Source organism: Zonotrichia albicollis, chromosome Z (genome assembly GCF_047830755.1).
Source record: "Zonotrichia albicollis isolate bZonAlb1 chromosome Z, bZonAlb1.hap1, whole genome shotgun sequence".
NCBI lineage: Eukaryota > Metazoa > Chordata > Aves > Passeriformes > Passerellidae > Zonotrichia > Zonotrichia albicollis.
Window position 1 is genome coordinate 42,136,289 of NC_133860.1, and position 16,152 is coordinate 42,152,440.

At 40.6% G+C, this 16,152-nt stretch overlaps 1 protein-coding gene across 7 annotated transcripts in view; it reads right to left on the reverse strand.

Annotated features, from left to right (window-relative positions):
* Positions 1-16,152, reverse strand: part of IQGAP2 (IQ motif containing GTPase activating protein 2) — a 123,008-nt gene that overhangs the window by 13,310 nt on the left and 93,546 nt on the right. For all 7 annotated transcript variants that reach the window (XM_074532170.1, XM_074532167.1, XM_074532165.1 and 4 more), the window contains 13 exons: positions 14,776-14,866; positions 10,987-11,148; positions 9,676-9,818; positions 8,578-8,748; positions 5,791-5,874; positions 5,016-5,087; positions 4,783-4,852; positions 4,274-4,482; positions 3,459-3,608; positions 2,506-2,669; positions 1,676-1,900; positions 918-1,058; positions 491-575 (listed from right to left, as the gene is read on the reverse strand). In XM_074532170.1, coding sequence (XP_074388271.1) covers positions 491-575; positions 918-1,058; positions 1,676-1,900; positions 2,506-2,669; positions 3,459-3,608; positions 4,274-4,482; positions 4,783-4,852; positions 5,016-5,087; positions 5,791-5,874; positions 8,578-8,748; positions 9,676-9,818; positions 10,987-11,148; positions 14,776-14,866 — 1,767 coding nt within the window. The remainder of the gene's footprint in view (positions 1-490; positions 576-917; positions 1,059-1,675; positions 1,901-2,505; positions 2,670-3,458; positions 3,609-4,273; positions 4,483-4,782; positions 4,853-5,015; positions 5,088-5,790; positions 5,875-8,577; positions 8,749-9,675; positions 9,819-10,986; positions 11,149-14,775; positions 14,867-16,152) is intronic.

Sequence of the window (16,152 nt, forward strand, 5' to 3'; positions counted from 1 at the left end):
GTGTAATGCGATCTAAGTGTAGTATAATCTACTCAAACTTTTCTTTTAGAAACCTTCCTCATTGGATTTAAATTACAATTTCTTAACATTTTAAAACTTTAGATAGGGGAGAAAAAAAGAAGAGGACTACAGTGTTCTCCAATGAAAGGACGGGTGATCACAATGATCACTGGTCATTACTGATGATCACTACCAATCCAAGCCCCAGGATGATTCAGATAAACTCCAGCCTTGTCAGCACAGTCACTATCCAAAACAGGTTGAGCACCCTCTTCCATAAGAGTTGCTGAGCACCCAGATTAACATACTTAGATGGTGACAACAGAATTCCCTGTTCCCCCCTTCCTCAGCCTCTTTGCAACTCAATAAGAAGTGCCAAATTCCTTCAATAAATGCTGCTTTCCCAGTTCCTTAGAATATTTAGTCTTAATAAAAATCTACTTTGTCAGTAAAACAACAAGCTGCTGGCAGTGTGCCCTAGGAAGTCTACCTTTAATAGTTCATCTTCAGTGGCATCCGGGAATTTCGCATGGAGTGAGCTCTTCAGAACTTTGGCTATGTATCTCATTCCATAACTACATGTAGAACAGATGAAAAGGCAAAATATTGGAAAAGACTTAGACGAAACAGAAAGCAATCACTCTACTCAGCGTAAGTTACTGGCTTCTTGCCCACTTGCCCATGAAACACTAGAATGAGTTGATAATGGAAAACACAAAACGTTTCGAGTACAGGGAGAGGTTTGCCAGGCTGCTAAAGCTGGGCAGAGAAACCACTCCCTCTACTGGGCAGCCCATCCCAGAGGAAGTTTCACAAGCCTTTGAAAGCATGAGAAGGATCTGAAAGGATCTCCATCACAGAGGTTCAAGTGAACTGCACACGAACTGCCTCGTGGAGAGTCCTAACAGAGCACTTACGGCATCATATTGAGTGAAGAGAATATGGATGTGAGAACTTTGTCAGTGACGGCCCGCAGACTCTGAATAGATGATTCCAGTTTATTGACCACTTCTGCGTGTGTCAGTGCTTGTTCTGTGGTCACATCGTATGGCAGTTTGCTGCAAAGCAAAAAATAAACATGAAACCAGGTTATATACATTTGAGAATAACATATTTTTTTTCTTCATAAGGGCCATCAGTGAACAAAAGTCTAACAAATACAGCTGAAGCTGGATTTTGTTACTAAAATTGTTTTGTTGTCTTAGATGCTTTGGCTCCCTTTTTTTGGAGGCAACTAATTTGCTTCGTTGGGAGTGCACATGTTATAATGTACCTTCCCTTAATAACAAAAGCAGAAAACAAATATAAAGCATGCCTCTCCACATCCATATCCCAGTATAGCTCACCAAAAGCCTTGGACACTACTAACATGCTGTTAGTAAAAAACTTGAGAAAAAGACTAAGTTGTTCCACGGCATAATCTATTACATTTACAAAGATTACGTAATATACTTTGGAAGGTCATGACAATAAAAGTGATCCTTTCATTTTTCAGAACAAGAAAGTTAAAGCACCTGTTTGTCAAGCATCTCTCCGCAAAACCTCTCTGCTGAAGGAAGATTGAGAAGGGGTGCATGGGCACAAGTACAAAACAGTTTGACAGAGAAAGAATAGGAGAGCAGAACGGAGGGGTTTCTCATGTGTATGGTACAATATGTCCATCTTCCTCACTCACCTGGCCTCACCAGTCTGCATTTCTAGCTGGTTTACCCATGCCTTGTAAACATCCACAGGACTAGTGTTGATTATGAGAGACTTGTCCTCCATGATTTCCTTCACCACGGGGGCCAGGAGCTGGCGCAGGGTGTTCTGCCCACGAGCGCCTCGATTGAAGCTCACAACCATCTTAATGACAGTGGGGTTCCCAGTCACGATATCCTGGATCTGGTCTACCTTAGAGCTGTATCAGGAACAGAAGAGTTCTGACTTATGTGTGTAGTAATCCATATTTTCAAATCCCACACTTTCAAAACTACTCTATTTCTGTGTTGAAACCTCTTTATATAGCCTACTTGTTAAGGCTTTTATATAAAATAAAGTGGCATATAGAGACTACCATCTGAATTCTGCATGTATTGTAGTAATCTCCTGGAACATAGCATAGTCCATGGCAGCTAATTTATACCTGATTCAGACCCAAATACCTGTTCAGCCAGTATCCATTAAGGCCATAAAATAACATTTCATTATTTCAGGATTTACAGAACATAGGATTATACAAAGAAAGATAATACTTTACCCTTACAAAACAAAAAGCCCTAGCCTCTTTTTACAAGCCATTTTTTCATAGAGGAATACAGTCTACCATAGAAAGATTATTTTTTTCTTGAATCAGGGATCACTTCAGTTTAAGAGTGACACCCAGAAAACAAAGCTCTCTTGCAATAAAATGTGTGTAATTTTATGGTAGTTTAAAGATTAACCACCAGCTTCCTTTTAGCATGAAACATTCATTGAACTGTCTAAAACATAAACTAGCTGAACACTTTCTGTGATTGCACATACGTTATCTCCTCTTCTAGAGCAGTTTTGAAGAGTTTAAGAAGCAGGTATTCCTCCCGTTGATTGGAGGCATAGTTGTATAGAGTGAAGATGACTGTATCCATGAACTTCGTTGATTTGTTTTGTGGCATCTGGAAAATCAGCTTTGCCAGATATGTAGGATTAGTCTACAAAGTAAAAGAAAATTACTTGCATATGGTTGTCCAGGACAAACTCCCCTCCCCTGGAGGACAGCTTTCTACATTTGTTCACACCTAAAGCAGTTACGTTGACTGAAATATATGTCAATTTTCCATACGTGCTTTACTTTTCTCCAAATCCTAGTACATAAGAAACATGGAATACTGCACAGTCAATGAGAAACTCCATTAAGGATTTTATTTGCAGTCTCTGGATAGCAAATAGAGAGTCTCTGCATCTAGTCTATGTATTTGTTGACAATTAGAATTTACCATATGACAATTGCTATCTACCAATAAAACTTGGCATACTACATGTCTGCTTTGGAGGGAGTCTGCCCTGGCAGAATCTAAAATTCTTTTAGAAAAATATCAATGAGGTCAGATAAAAAAAGCACAAGAACAGATACATCATGTCCTGTGAACTGCATTGCAGACCAGTTCCCTAGCACCATGTAAAATGTACGCCACTAGCGACAGTAATTTATGTGGACTACATGGAGGTAAACATTTCTCTTCAGACAGAATGTTCTGTACAGACTGAAGTATGCTCAAGCAAAAACCAGCCATATTTGCTGCACACTTTAAAAACAACGAGGATTTTCTCAATTACAGGAAGTATTAGAAATTTACCATGGTGTCTGCTGCAGTCTGCATGTTATTTGGAAATATTTTCATGATCACTAATACAATAATTTATAAAATAAATAGTACAATATATTTCTAATTTTTCTTCAAAGAAATTCCTGCCATGTTAATTTTTGCATTAAAATTTACCTGTAGAAGGTAGAATAAGTGTTGATAAGCCTCCAATTTTTTTCTTCTCTCCTTACTCAAGCCTTTGATGCCCTGTTTGTCAACCATAACCATCTCTTCCAGTTGACTTTTGCTCTTTTTGTTAAGTTTCTTACTGTGCAGTACCACATCCTGCAGAAAGATGATCAAAACTCTGGATTATATATTCACAAAACAGGCAGATTGGAAAAATGAATATTTTACCAACCATGTTAAATGCGGTATTACTCTAAGTGCCTTAATTAGCAAATTTGTAAATTTTGCTGTGCTACTCACTACCCAGTTTTTTATCATATTCATCTTTCAACAGTATAGCTTACTAACAATGATTGTGTGAGGCCTGATCTCCTATACAGACTAATTCATGATTAATTAGCATTGAACAAGCTGTTGAATATGATTAGAAGTCTACTCTAACACAGAAAAGATGTAAAAGATTTTAAATCTGCCAAGTAATTTCTATTGTCCACAGCTGGCAAAATACAGTGATGTACAGCTCAGGACAACAGAACAACATCAAGCACAAGGCAGAAACAAGCAAAGATAGTGCTTAATTTACCAGGAGTACTTTGACTGAGCATTAGTACAGGCTGCTCAGATTGTTGGAGATAGTCAGCCATCTGGACATGGTCCTGGGCAACCTGTTCCAGGTGTCCCTGATTGTGTGGTGGGTTTGGACCAGATGACCTCCAGGGATCCCTTCCAGCCTCAGCTGTGATTGTGTAACCCTGAGTTCCTTCCACATGGGGAAGTGCTCAGTGCATGCTACCAAGGGAGCCTGAACAGAGCCTGCTGACCTGAAGAGTGATTCTGTTTTTCACCAGCAATCCAATCTTTATGTCCATTAAGTTCAAATCCTTCTCCAGCTGTTGATTGGATCGAATTTTTGTAACCACTTCTTCCCTTAACCTCATTACTTCCAGTTCTTCTTGAAAGTCTAAGTCACTTTGGTCCAAGAGGTAGGCAAATTTGCGCAGAACAGTTAAGGGTGGATTTTCAGCACCAACTGCAGTTGAAGAAAATAGGCTTGTTAGTTGATGCAATACTGAACATCCCTAAAGCCCTCAGGAAGCTGATCACTATGCAGAAAATGTGAAGTTTATGCCAGTTATGCAATATTTTTGTCATACTTTAAAAGTAAGCTATGCAAAATAGTTTCCGCCGTAGAACAATTGTGTTACAAACACTTGGACCTGCTTTTGAAGTTAAATAAGAGACTGAAATCTCATGTGAAACTTATAAAAAACCTTAGAGCACAGTAACATACTTGCCCCCAAACATACAACACCCAAATGTTACTACTTACTTAGTGTTCTGTAGTCCTCCCTGGCCTTGTTTGCTCTAAGAAATGCTTGTATTTTCACAATTTGGTCATTCTGAAAAGGGTCAAGATTAGGCAAGATAATTAGTTGTGACATACTTCTGCTCAGAAGCATACTGCAAACCTTGCACCCTCTTTCCCGTTTCCCAAAACTGCTCCTGCGAATGTACCAACATGCTTTAATACTTCATGTACAAAATGGATAAAAAATTACTTACATGATCCTTGAAGTATTGTAGGCGGCTCCTGTAAGCTCTCCTTGCTAGCCACATTTTGACCCATGACTGAATCTGAAAATTAAATAAATTAATTTTAAAAGTTAAGGGACACTGCACAAACTTTTGTGTGTGTGTTTAAGTTTACTTTTGAATATCTGCTTCTACAGCCATGCTGTTCTTGTGTGCTCAGGGCTACAGATGGCTGTACCACCAGGCTCCTACTGGCCAGTGACCAGAGAAAGGGGTTCCCACTAGGCCACTATATCAAGAAGAGTTCAGGTTTCTACCACCTGTGTGTAATATTATCTTTGGAAATAATTTATACCTTCAGGTCTCAGATCTCAATTCTAAATCAGTTCCCCTCAAAAACAGGAGATTCTGTCACAATGTTCCATCTGTGATCTACAATCCAATTGTGATGTAATGGTCCCATTAGCATCTCAGAAAAGCGAGCACTTTTCAGAGAGAGAGATTTGACAGCTTTTAAGGAAATAATACACTGTCATCCCAAATATTTTCTAATTTAGTGCTAGGAATAGACATGTAAGGAAATCTCTTTCAAGACTCCCTCAAGTTCAGCAAGGCCTGTTGAAAGTCAAATGCAGAGTTTTCAAGAAGCAATTTGCTTAACCTATCAGCTAAACAACTTTGAATGCCATGCAAATTTCTGGAAAACCTCCAGCCCTGTGCTCCTAGTCTCTGATTCCCAGGTAGTGATGGACTATGTCAAGGAATAAAGCATACTTGGTCCCCAAAACACATTGGGTATTCTTACCTTAACAATAGCAGCAACATTGCCTTGAAGCACCTTTAACCTGTCAACATAGCTTTTCCTTTGTTTGAATCCTTTCCAGAAAGCCTATTATAGAGAAGGCAGAAGACTATTATCCCTGGTAACACACTCATGTTTATTAAATCTATGTAACATACTAAAATCATTAACAGTGATTTTTTAGGAAAAAGTCTGCCATTGTGATAAAGAGATAACTAAGGTATAAGTAAGCTTGCCTCTGCCTCTATTTTTTAAGGTGCCCTCAATACATGACATGTCAATTTTGACCAATCTCAGCACACGTTGTTGTCCAGTGCTATTTCCTTCACCATCCTGAATTCATCCTTACTCTTATCACCAGTACATCCACATCCTTAGCATCCCAGTCACTGGCTTCATCCTACAAGTGACTTCCAGCTCTTGCCATTACTTAGCCTCATCTCCCATCCCTGGAACAACAATGGAGTGCCTCAATCTGGGGACCATCTCTGTCCATGTGGATAACATGATGATGATCAGGAATAGCCACCATGGGTTTGTAAAGCAAGCGTGTAAAGGGGAGAGCAGTGGATATTGTCTACTTGACGGCAGTAGGGATTTCCATTGTCTCCTAATGGACAAACTCAGGAATGCAGGCTGGATGAGTGGACAGTGAGGTGGATCAAGGACTGGCTGAACAACAGATCCCAGAGGGTTACAATCAGTGTCACAGGGTCTAGTTGGAGGCCTGTCCCTAGTGGTGTCCCTCTAGTGTCACCCCTAGTGGTGTTCAATGCTGTACTGTTTAACTTATTCATCCATGCCTTGGATGAAGGAGCAGATGCCTTCTCAGCAAATTCATTGAGAACACAGAGCTGGGCAGAGTGGCTGATACCCTGGAGAGCTGTGCAGCCCTTCAGAAGGAGCTCAGCAGGTTGGAGAAATGGACAAAGAACCATCTGAAATTCCGCAAGGGCAAGTGCAGGGTCCTGCACCTGGGGAGCAACAACCCCAGGCACCAGCACAGGCTGGGGCTGCCCTGCTGGGGAGCAGCTCTGTGGAGAAGGACCTGGGGGTCCTGGTGGACAAGAAGCTCTCCATGAGCCAGCAGTGTGTCCTGGTGGCCAAGAAGGCCAATGGTATCCTGGGGGCATTGGGAAGAGCATTGCCAGCAGGTGGAGGGAGGTGACCCTGCCCCTCTACTCAGGCCTGCTGAGGCCTCACCTGGAGTGCTGTGTCCAGTTCTGGGCTCCTCAGGACAGCAGAGACATGGAGCTGCTGGAGTGGGTTCAGTGGCATCTAAAAAGATGATGTGGGGTCTAGAGCATCTCCCTTACAAGGAAAGCTGGGCCTGTTTAGCCTTAAGAAGACCGAGAGGGCCCCTCATCAATGTCTGTAATTATCTGAAGGGAGGGTATCAAGAGGGTGGGTCAGGCTCTTCTCAGTAGTGCTGAGCAAAAAGGACAGGAGGCAATGGGCAGACACTGATGCACAATAAGTTCCACCTGAGTATGGGGGAAGAACTTCTTTACTGTACAGGTGACCGTGTACTGCAACAGATCGACCAGAGAAGTTGTGGAGCCTTTGGGGATATTCCAGAACCATGTGGATAAAAGCCTGTGCCATGTGCTCTGGGATAACCCTACTTGAAAAGTGAGTTTGGACCAGATGACCTGCTGTGGTCTCTACCAGCCCTACCCATTTTGTTGCTCTGTTGCATCCAGAAATTGTCCCTTACCTATCTGGACCCACATTGCTCGTGCCCTGGTCTCTTTTCCATGTTTGTTCCTTCAGCTGACTCTGTTTGCTAGCTCAGAAACAAAGACTTGTCAAGGAATCCAATGACAGGGATATCAGATACTTTTACTGCTGCTTTTGCCTATCATCTCTATCCGTCAGTGACACCAGCCTTGTTCTCTATTTGTTGTCTTTCCACAAGTCTTTTTTATTTTAATGCAAATAGAAAGAAAACAGAGAACAACTTTATTTACCTACATTTCTCCATATTTTGAACTTATTTGCACAGACTTTGAATTTCTCAAAGTACAGTTCTTTACTGGGCTCAGACACCATGCCGGAAAATGAAAAGTCAATCCCAATAACAACCACTAGAAGTAAATATATTTGTCAATTGTTAAACATAGTTACTGTAGATTAAAAAAATTCTCTTGTATATTTTTCCCTTTTTTGTGTGTGTGTGTGGGCGGTGGAACAAATTGCTCCTAAGGGGAGCTGGATATTTCGCCATCTAAAACCAGTGTGCATGCCTCTGTCACTGTTTGCACCCTCAGCAGAACATTTCCTTTTAGAGTTCAGCAAACCAGAAACATCCAAGAAATACTGCCAAAGAGCACCAGGGCAGCTGCCACTCCCTGTCCAGCTATGACTTCATGGAGTAGAAACAAACCACTTCCAACTAGGGATAGTCTACTAAGGAATGTATTTCTTAAGTCATGCTTTGCCAAGGAATTTTTGCTTCAATACTTAACAAATACCTTCTGGTCTTGTACTCTGCATAGTCAGGCACACCACAAAAAAATCTAAGCATGCCAGAACAAAGCCAGGGCTGTGCATTAATGAACTTTTCCCAAGTAACTTTCACTGGAGGTGGATACAATAGATTAGTTTAAAATTGGATATTTGCTATGTGAAAGCACATAAATTTGTAGATGTAGAAGTTTAAATCGCTGCTGCTGGAAACAGGGAGACAGATCTGTTTGAGAATTTTATCAGTGGTAGTAACCAGTCATGTCACCTGTTACAGGCAAAAAGCACCCCAAGCCACGTTACCTTCTTGTTCTAGAACAGTACCTGTATTTTGATGGCAGATGGTTCCTGGTTTTGAAGATAGGCTTTTCTCTCCTGAAAGTTTTTTCTGACTAAGAATCCCCTTGCTCGGGCTTGCAGCCCAACAATCAGATTTTCATTAGCAAGCCACAGCTGCTCTCGATTGTAATCTGCTGTAACTTGCCCAGCAATGTTCTGTTAAGAGATGATGGAAAAAGGTCATTTAAAAGACAAAACTGTCCTGGAATTTGTACTATGTTCTCTCCACCTCCACAGTTCGTGTTCATCCTATCCAAATCCCTCTGATTTACCCCTACATTTTAATCAGTAAGAAGAAAGAGCTGTGGCATTACTGCTGAACCCTTCATGACAGGTAACTGAACAGCTTTCAAGCTTCAGTTACTCAAGTGGGTATGCAATTTTAAGAGGGTATTCTTTTATACATTAGCAGAGTTCTGCTTTCCTAACACTTACAAGTGTCTCGTACAACTCAGATGTCTAGAAGTACTAACTGAAGCAGCAGGCTCTCTGTTTCAGAAGGACTTACACTGACTTGAGCTCTTTGTGTAGAGAAGTAAGCCTGTAACTTCGGTGAGCTGCATCAGAATATAGAAGAACAAATTACTCCGAGGCTTGTGTGATCTGCTTTGTTCTATTTCACACTCATGCAAAACCTCTACAGAAAAGGAGCTAAAATAGCACACTCATCCTCTTGAATCTGGAGATACATGAATGCTGTCAGAGGATTAGATTTAAACAGAAAATGGTGGTTCCACTTGCTCACAAATACATCATAAAATTATTTGTTATAGGTCAATGCAAAGTCCTATAAAAGGATATGGAAGCAATCAGACTTTACTCCATTGTTGTCTGCTGATGGTCATTAAAAGAAATGCTGTAACTTCCAGTAAGGAAATCCCTAAATCACTGTCAGACACTAGACAGGAGACTGTGCTGCCTATCACTGTCTGCTTAGATTTAAGTTGCTGCTCTTTTCAGAAGCAGATACTGATAAAGTGACCTTCAGTTTGACCCACCACAGCCTCTTGATAATTTCATGTCTCACGCTCTCTCAAAGGTTTATGTTGCTTTTGCAATAAAAACAAAGTTTTAGCCGCCTACCTGGATTTCTTCACCAGTTAACCATGAAGTTTTTGGTACAACTCCTTTGGGGGCAACCCAGGTACCCTCTTCAGTTTCCACATTGTAATAGTAATCATACATGGCTTTCATTACAAGTTTAATCCATGGACTTTCACTGGAATCTAAAAGCAGTTCATACAGTTAGTATACATTTGTGTCCTGTTTCACTGATAAATTACAGCTCTCCTACTCATTTCCCCTCCCTGTACTTGCTGTTGCCCTTGCTGAAGCCCTTTGACACACAAAATCTCTCTATATCTTGGGCCTTTTTGATGTAAGGATTTTTAAAATACCCTGCTAGGTGGATAAGAGTCATTCCTCTAGAGCAAACTGGTGATGAGGTTAATAAAACATCTACAAGGTTGGTACAGACCCACTGCTACCCTCTCCAAACCCTGACGTGTCAAGTTAGTGCTCCTGAAACAGTGTGTCCTCTGTCTTACATAATCTCTCATAAGTGAAACAGACTGTGTTTATAAAAAATATTTTTCTTGTCTTCTGCCCAAATTCTGGACTTACTGACTCTTACCTCACACACGACATTTCCTATATCCACATCATTTTCTTGCTTATTGCTTTGGTAAACCAGTCTGTATCCTGACAGACAGGAAACACCTCATTTCCTCATGGACAAAAGGCCCCAAGATAAAACTAGTAAGGCCTTAAAAATATTCATGTTCCAAAGTGAAACATGCCTATCTACTGTAACAATGGGTGCTGCACTGACAGTAATTGTTTTTGTAACCATTAGCTAACCTTGGCTGCTGTCAGCTCTGACAAAACATCATCTGCTAAGAACAGATTCTAGCCCCAGCTTTTGGTGGTAACTGCTGCTCTGGCAATGCACAGGGACCATAATTGCACTGTGAACACTGTCAGATACTGGCTTGATCGTTGACAGCAATCCATAAGACTGATGCATGCATCTCTGCATCTGCTATAATGAAAAAAATTGCCAGCAAGCAATAGAGTTTTCTGAGAGAATGGACTAATCTATTGACAGTCACAGAGGAGCTGCCCTGAATAGACTCAGAGGCAGGTTTGAGATTCTAGGAAGCCTCTGCTAGACTCTAGAAGTCACTAGACTTACTTCTCAGCAGGTACTGTGGTCTGCATTACGTGCACAACAGCACAATGTCATGTAAAATGCACTTGGAAAAGTATAGCATTTATCAAAAGACTTTAAAGCAGCAGCTGTCTCCCTCAATTTACAGATACCTCCTGTTCTAGCTTTCTGGTTGTCTCAGTGATATGAACATGTGGAAGTGTCCTGTTTAGGAAGTTTTTTACCTTCTGTAGTTTTCATGTTCTTGGCTTCAGAGAGCTTCCTGAAGTAGGCTTCAGCACATTCAGGAATGACTCGTAGTCCAAACCTTGACTGTAGTGTCATCAGGATTGGCAGTGAATCACCTTTCTCCAAGCTCTTGTTAATCATTGATATTCCAACAGCCACTAGGGTCAAATAATAACAGAGAAAAATTAAGTGTCTTACACTCTATGTACCCATAACTCAAGCCTCCAGAAACTTTGAAGATGGACTTCTAACACTGGCACACGCAGACAACATGTCATACACAGCAATTCAGTGCTTTACTCATCTACATCTTCCTTCACGCTTGTAAGGACAAGTGCGTTAGGCAGAAAGTGCCTGCTCCACCCAGGCTTGGATGCAGCCACAGCACAACTGAGAGCTGTCTGAGGGCATAGCTGCTCCCCGGCACGGGACATGCCAGGTGACAGCAGGGCAGGGCTTGAGGACGGCAGCTGCCCACACACTCAGCCTGCCCTAACAGACAGGCCATCATCTGCTGATCACCTGGGAGCCTTCTAGAGGTACATGAAGTAATTTGGTTACAGGCTGTAAATGTTAACATTCACTTCTACTGTACAAAATGGGAATTAAAACTGATTGCCTTGAGTAAATTCTTGCAGCAGCCTACTCAGCATCGTGAAGCAACCCTTTCTTGACCTCGCTTCCTCAGGAACTTGTTTAAAGCTAATTCATGGCCTTGAATTTGCCAGAGATGCAGCTTTTGCTTTCAGGGCATATAAAAGCACCCTGAGAGGTGATGCTGTGAAGGATGTGCAGACTTTAATGTTATATGGCATTACCCATACTTTAATTCAGGGCTTCCTTGCTCAGATCCCACCATCACTGAGGGAAGAGATTCCACAACACCTGGCAGCATACATGTGGAAGAACACACCACTTCAAAAGTACCTTATCCACTAGATGTTTGGGCTGCTTTAGAAATAACTGCTCTGGTCTTCAAAGTTGTTCCTTCACGTCTAAATTCAGGATCCATGCACAGAGAAACAAGTGAATAGAACTACAACATCCATTCTGTGCTTTGGAACAGACCTCTGCCCAGCACACACACGTACTGGAAATGTCTTTCTACCATTGCTGTGGCACTGTGATATCCAGGCATCGGGCCTCAGCAGTAAGGAAGTAGAAAAACCTGGGAATCCACGCATTACAGCTGGTTGCTGCTGGTCCCAGGCTCATACACAGTCCCATATGCCTCATCAACTCTGTTCAGCGGTATTTGAATGCCTTCCTTCCTCTTTTTCATCATGTAGCAAGAGTGCTTAAGCTAAGACGCATTTGTGTAGGTCCACTGCCATCTGGCTTTTCCCCATCCTTTAATTAATTATGTTTGTATTTTTGAAGAAAAAGGTAAGAAAAGTATTTATCAGGGAAAAAAACTCAACACAGCAGAAATTATTCCTTTTGTTTCAAGTGCTAGCAATTAATATTGTGGCTGTTGCTCTAGAGCAAGGCCATTTGGACCCTGAAAAATCATAAGATTACTGGGAGTTAGTCATCCCCAACTGCCAGAAAAATGTCAGCTCCAGTCTGCTTCTCTAGCAGTTAGGATACCAGTACCAGAGCAGCACTGCAAAGGGCTTTCTTCCACACCCATCCTCCCTTTTAAACAGCTGTGATATACAAAGCCACAGTTGTCTGGTGTGATAAGACTGAACTCAACAAGGCCAAAGATCAGCTTTTTCCTATAACTTGGACTCTCTCAGGACACACAGACTTCCTGCTTTGACAGACTCTTCCTGTGCAAGACTGAAGTCAGTGTTCAAATCTACTCCTGAAGGCTACACAGCTGATATTTGGCTGATCTCTTTTGTCCTCCACTTAGATAAGAAGTACAATGGTTGAACTCACTAAAGTGAAGCAAGGTGATGCAAAACACAGAGCAAGCACCACAACAAGTTAGGAAGTGCACAGGCATTTACTGAATATTTCTTCCTAAATAAAGGTAGAAGAAATCCTTTACTGACAGGGATGACTGTAAAAGCCTTTCAAAACTTTAGTAATGTACCATTTAGTATTTATATAAGGCATAGAAGTTAGTTTGGAAGTGCTCAAGACTGTTTCAGTATCACTGCCAGTATTTTCTCTTATTGTACTGCTTATTTTATTGCGATTACTGCAGGAATCTCAAAACCACTTTTTAAACTGAAAAATACATCTTTGACTACCTTGTGAAAGTTTTGGAGTTGTTTTCCTTTCAAAAATAGTGCCTGTGTGATAGATCAAATAAAAGTTCCTTTCCAAGTGGTGATCAAGCTGAACTTTAAGTTTAGACTACGTGAACACAACATGCAAACTTCCTGAGACAGGATGTGTTGGTTATAGGAAGCATCAGGTTCTGTGCCGTGGGTAATGTTAAATCTCAGGTTTTAGTTGCAAAACTTTAGAGCTCTTTAAGAATGAATGCCCTGTGCTGACAGTGCTTCTTTTCAACTCACCGGGCAGAGTACACAAAATGAGGTTTTTTTCCTAAAAGTGAAATGTTAAAACAGTTCCACTGAGAATCCTTGATTGTGAAAAGCTGTGCATTTACTACCAACACAGATTATAAGAAAAGATTTTAGTAAAACAACTAGGTAGTGGATGGACCAGTGATTTACCATTAGCAACATTGTATGGTATTGCTGTATGAATTATGCTGTCCTAATTTCTGCAGGGTGCTTATGATACATATTCTTAATGCTTTTACTCCAGTGAACACTAATGAGGGAATTTTTAAGTTGCTCTTTAGGTTTAACTCAAATCTGTTTATAAGCTACGTGTTTCCTTCCCTTCTATGCGCTCATGTTTCCTCATGGTTCTGGGTGGCATTCATGGGAAGCAGGTTTTTCCACAAAAGAAGGTATCAGCACTCCCTCAGTACAAAAGCTTCGTTGAGACAATGTGTGTGTATCTGACCCTGTCTCAGAAAACACAAGCCCAGTGCTTTCTATGGATGTGTGACCTACAAAAATACTTCACCTATCTTCAGTGTATCTGCCTTGTTATGTGAAGATATTAGTTGTTTAAATAATTTCCAAAGTTACGGTAACACAAAACGCAATGTTGCTGTAGCAGGGATAGCTATTTGTGGGGTCCATCTGTGTTCTCTTCCACCCACCCTCTCCCAAGCAGTAACTCCTGATGAGCCTATGGGCTCACGGCACAGGGCATGGCTGAGCACAGCACTGCAGGAATGCACCGACTGCAGCATTCAGCCTCAGCATTTTTCTTACAGATTTCCTCTTCCTTACAGATTGGAAGAGCATACACTTTTCAAAAAGAGCTGGCATTCCTTGTACACTGCTTTAAAAGTTAATATGTTCCTGATTTTTGTTTGTCAGCAATCCAGAAAAGACGATAGAAAGAAATATGAATAAGCAAAGTTGTAAACATAAAAATTTTCCCTTAAAATAAGTATAAAGATTTTAACTTTAAATATAGCAAAATAACTCATGTTCTCATTCATATATTTCAGGAGTTTCATGAAGATAGAGTGACATTAGATAGATTGGTTACGATGTAAACCTTTATAACCAAACCTGTTGAATTATTAGCCACACCTTAAAGATTACCACTTTAGATAGGACTAACACCACTCCTGTAGTTTTAAGTCATCTCAGTTTTAGTATGACAAAGAGCACACACTAATTTCTTTTCATGTATTTAAAGGCTTGCACCTTCCCTGAAGTGGAAAATATAAATTACCAATTTCATTTTCCCAAGACCAAGAAAAACAAGAGCTGTGGAAATGCAGGTTTAATGCTTACAGGCTGCTGCTTCTTTTATGTTGTTATTGCTGTCATTGATTCCTCTTTGTATTTCATCCAGCCACAGAAGCGCTGATTCATCTTGAGATTCCTGGGAAAAGGACAGTAAAAAGCCTTGAAAAAACTGAATAAGAGTTCTCTCAATACTGTGATAGAGCTGCGATATACAATCTCTGCTTTGCAAAGTTCTAGAACACAAAAAACGATTTGACTGTTTAAAGTCATCAGTGAAACACATTCATATTCTATTTACTGACTGGAAAAAGACCCTATTCAGATACAAATCTCTGAAAGTTTTGATGTCTAGAAGAAAAGAATTTGCTGATACTGCTGGCATAGAATTCATTCTACTACAGATCAATAAAAATTGAAACATTTTTATTTCCACATTATGTAGGCAAAGTGGTCTGAGTCACATAAAATCACACATTACCAGGAAGCACTGTGATAGTAGGAGAGAATAGCAGAAGGCTGCAGGAAGTTGGCATCCTTTCAAAATCCCTTATTTGGAAAGGATCCTTGTGTATATCTAAATACATGTTATATTAGAAAATAACAGTGAATACTCTCATAGAAAGACAGCTCAGCTTTAGTAATGATGACTTAGCTCACGCAAACATTTCTATAATTAAGCAGCAGAATAGGTACGCCTCTTCTTTCAGGCCTAAAGTGCATGACATTAAGCCCAATGTAAAATAGGAGATGTAGCAGAGTGGGATCAACAGCCCTACTAACCAGGTTCACTGGTGATACCAGCACTTCAGCAGATAAAACAGAGTTAAAGTGATATTTAAAATCTAATCCAGTAGGGTGGGTGGGAAATTCATGCTAAAGAGGAAATAGGAGTGTCAGGCCTACAACAGACTAATGATGAGAGAAGTTGGAATGTATCAATTAAGAGAGATATAGGAAAACATAAACACAAATATTTCAGGGAAGAAAACCAGCTAGAAAACACATTCAAACTAAAACACTGTGGACAAAGATCAGCTTTGCAATGAGTATCCCTGGTTAGTGCTGAACCTCAGGCCAAAGATCTAATAAATCTGATATTGACAGAAACTACAAAGAGAAAACAGGGTAAAAAACCACTGAAGACATGCTCTTCAGCTTGCATCATATCTGTAAACAAGGTAGCAGAATACATGAATAACATGAAGTGGTGTCAGAAAATCACAGGACAGTGGACACATACTGCTTATTTTAGTACCAAGTGAGAGTTAGCACTTGAGAGAACGTTTAATAAATTCCCAAACTCCCACTGAATTTAGAGAAAAGCATTGAGAGTTCCTAATCTAGTATCCAGCTTTTACACTTTAAATACAAGACCAGAAACAAATACTGCTCCAGAGACAAGTACAACTTATGCTGAGCCTC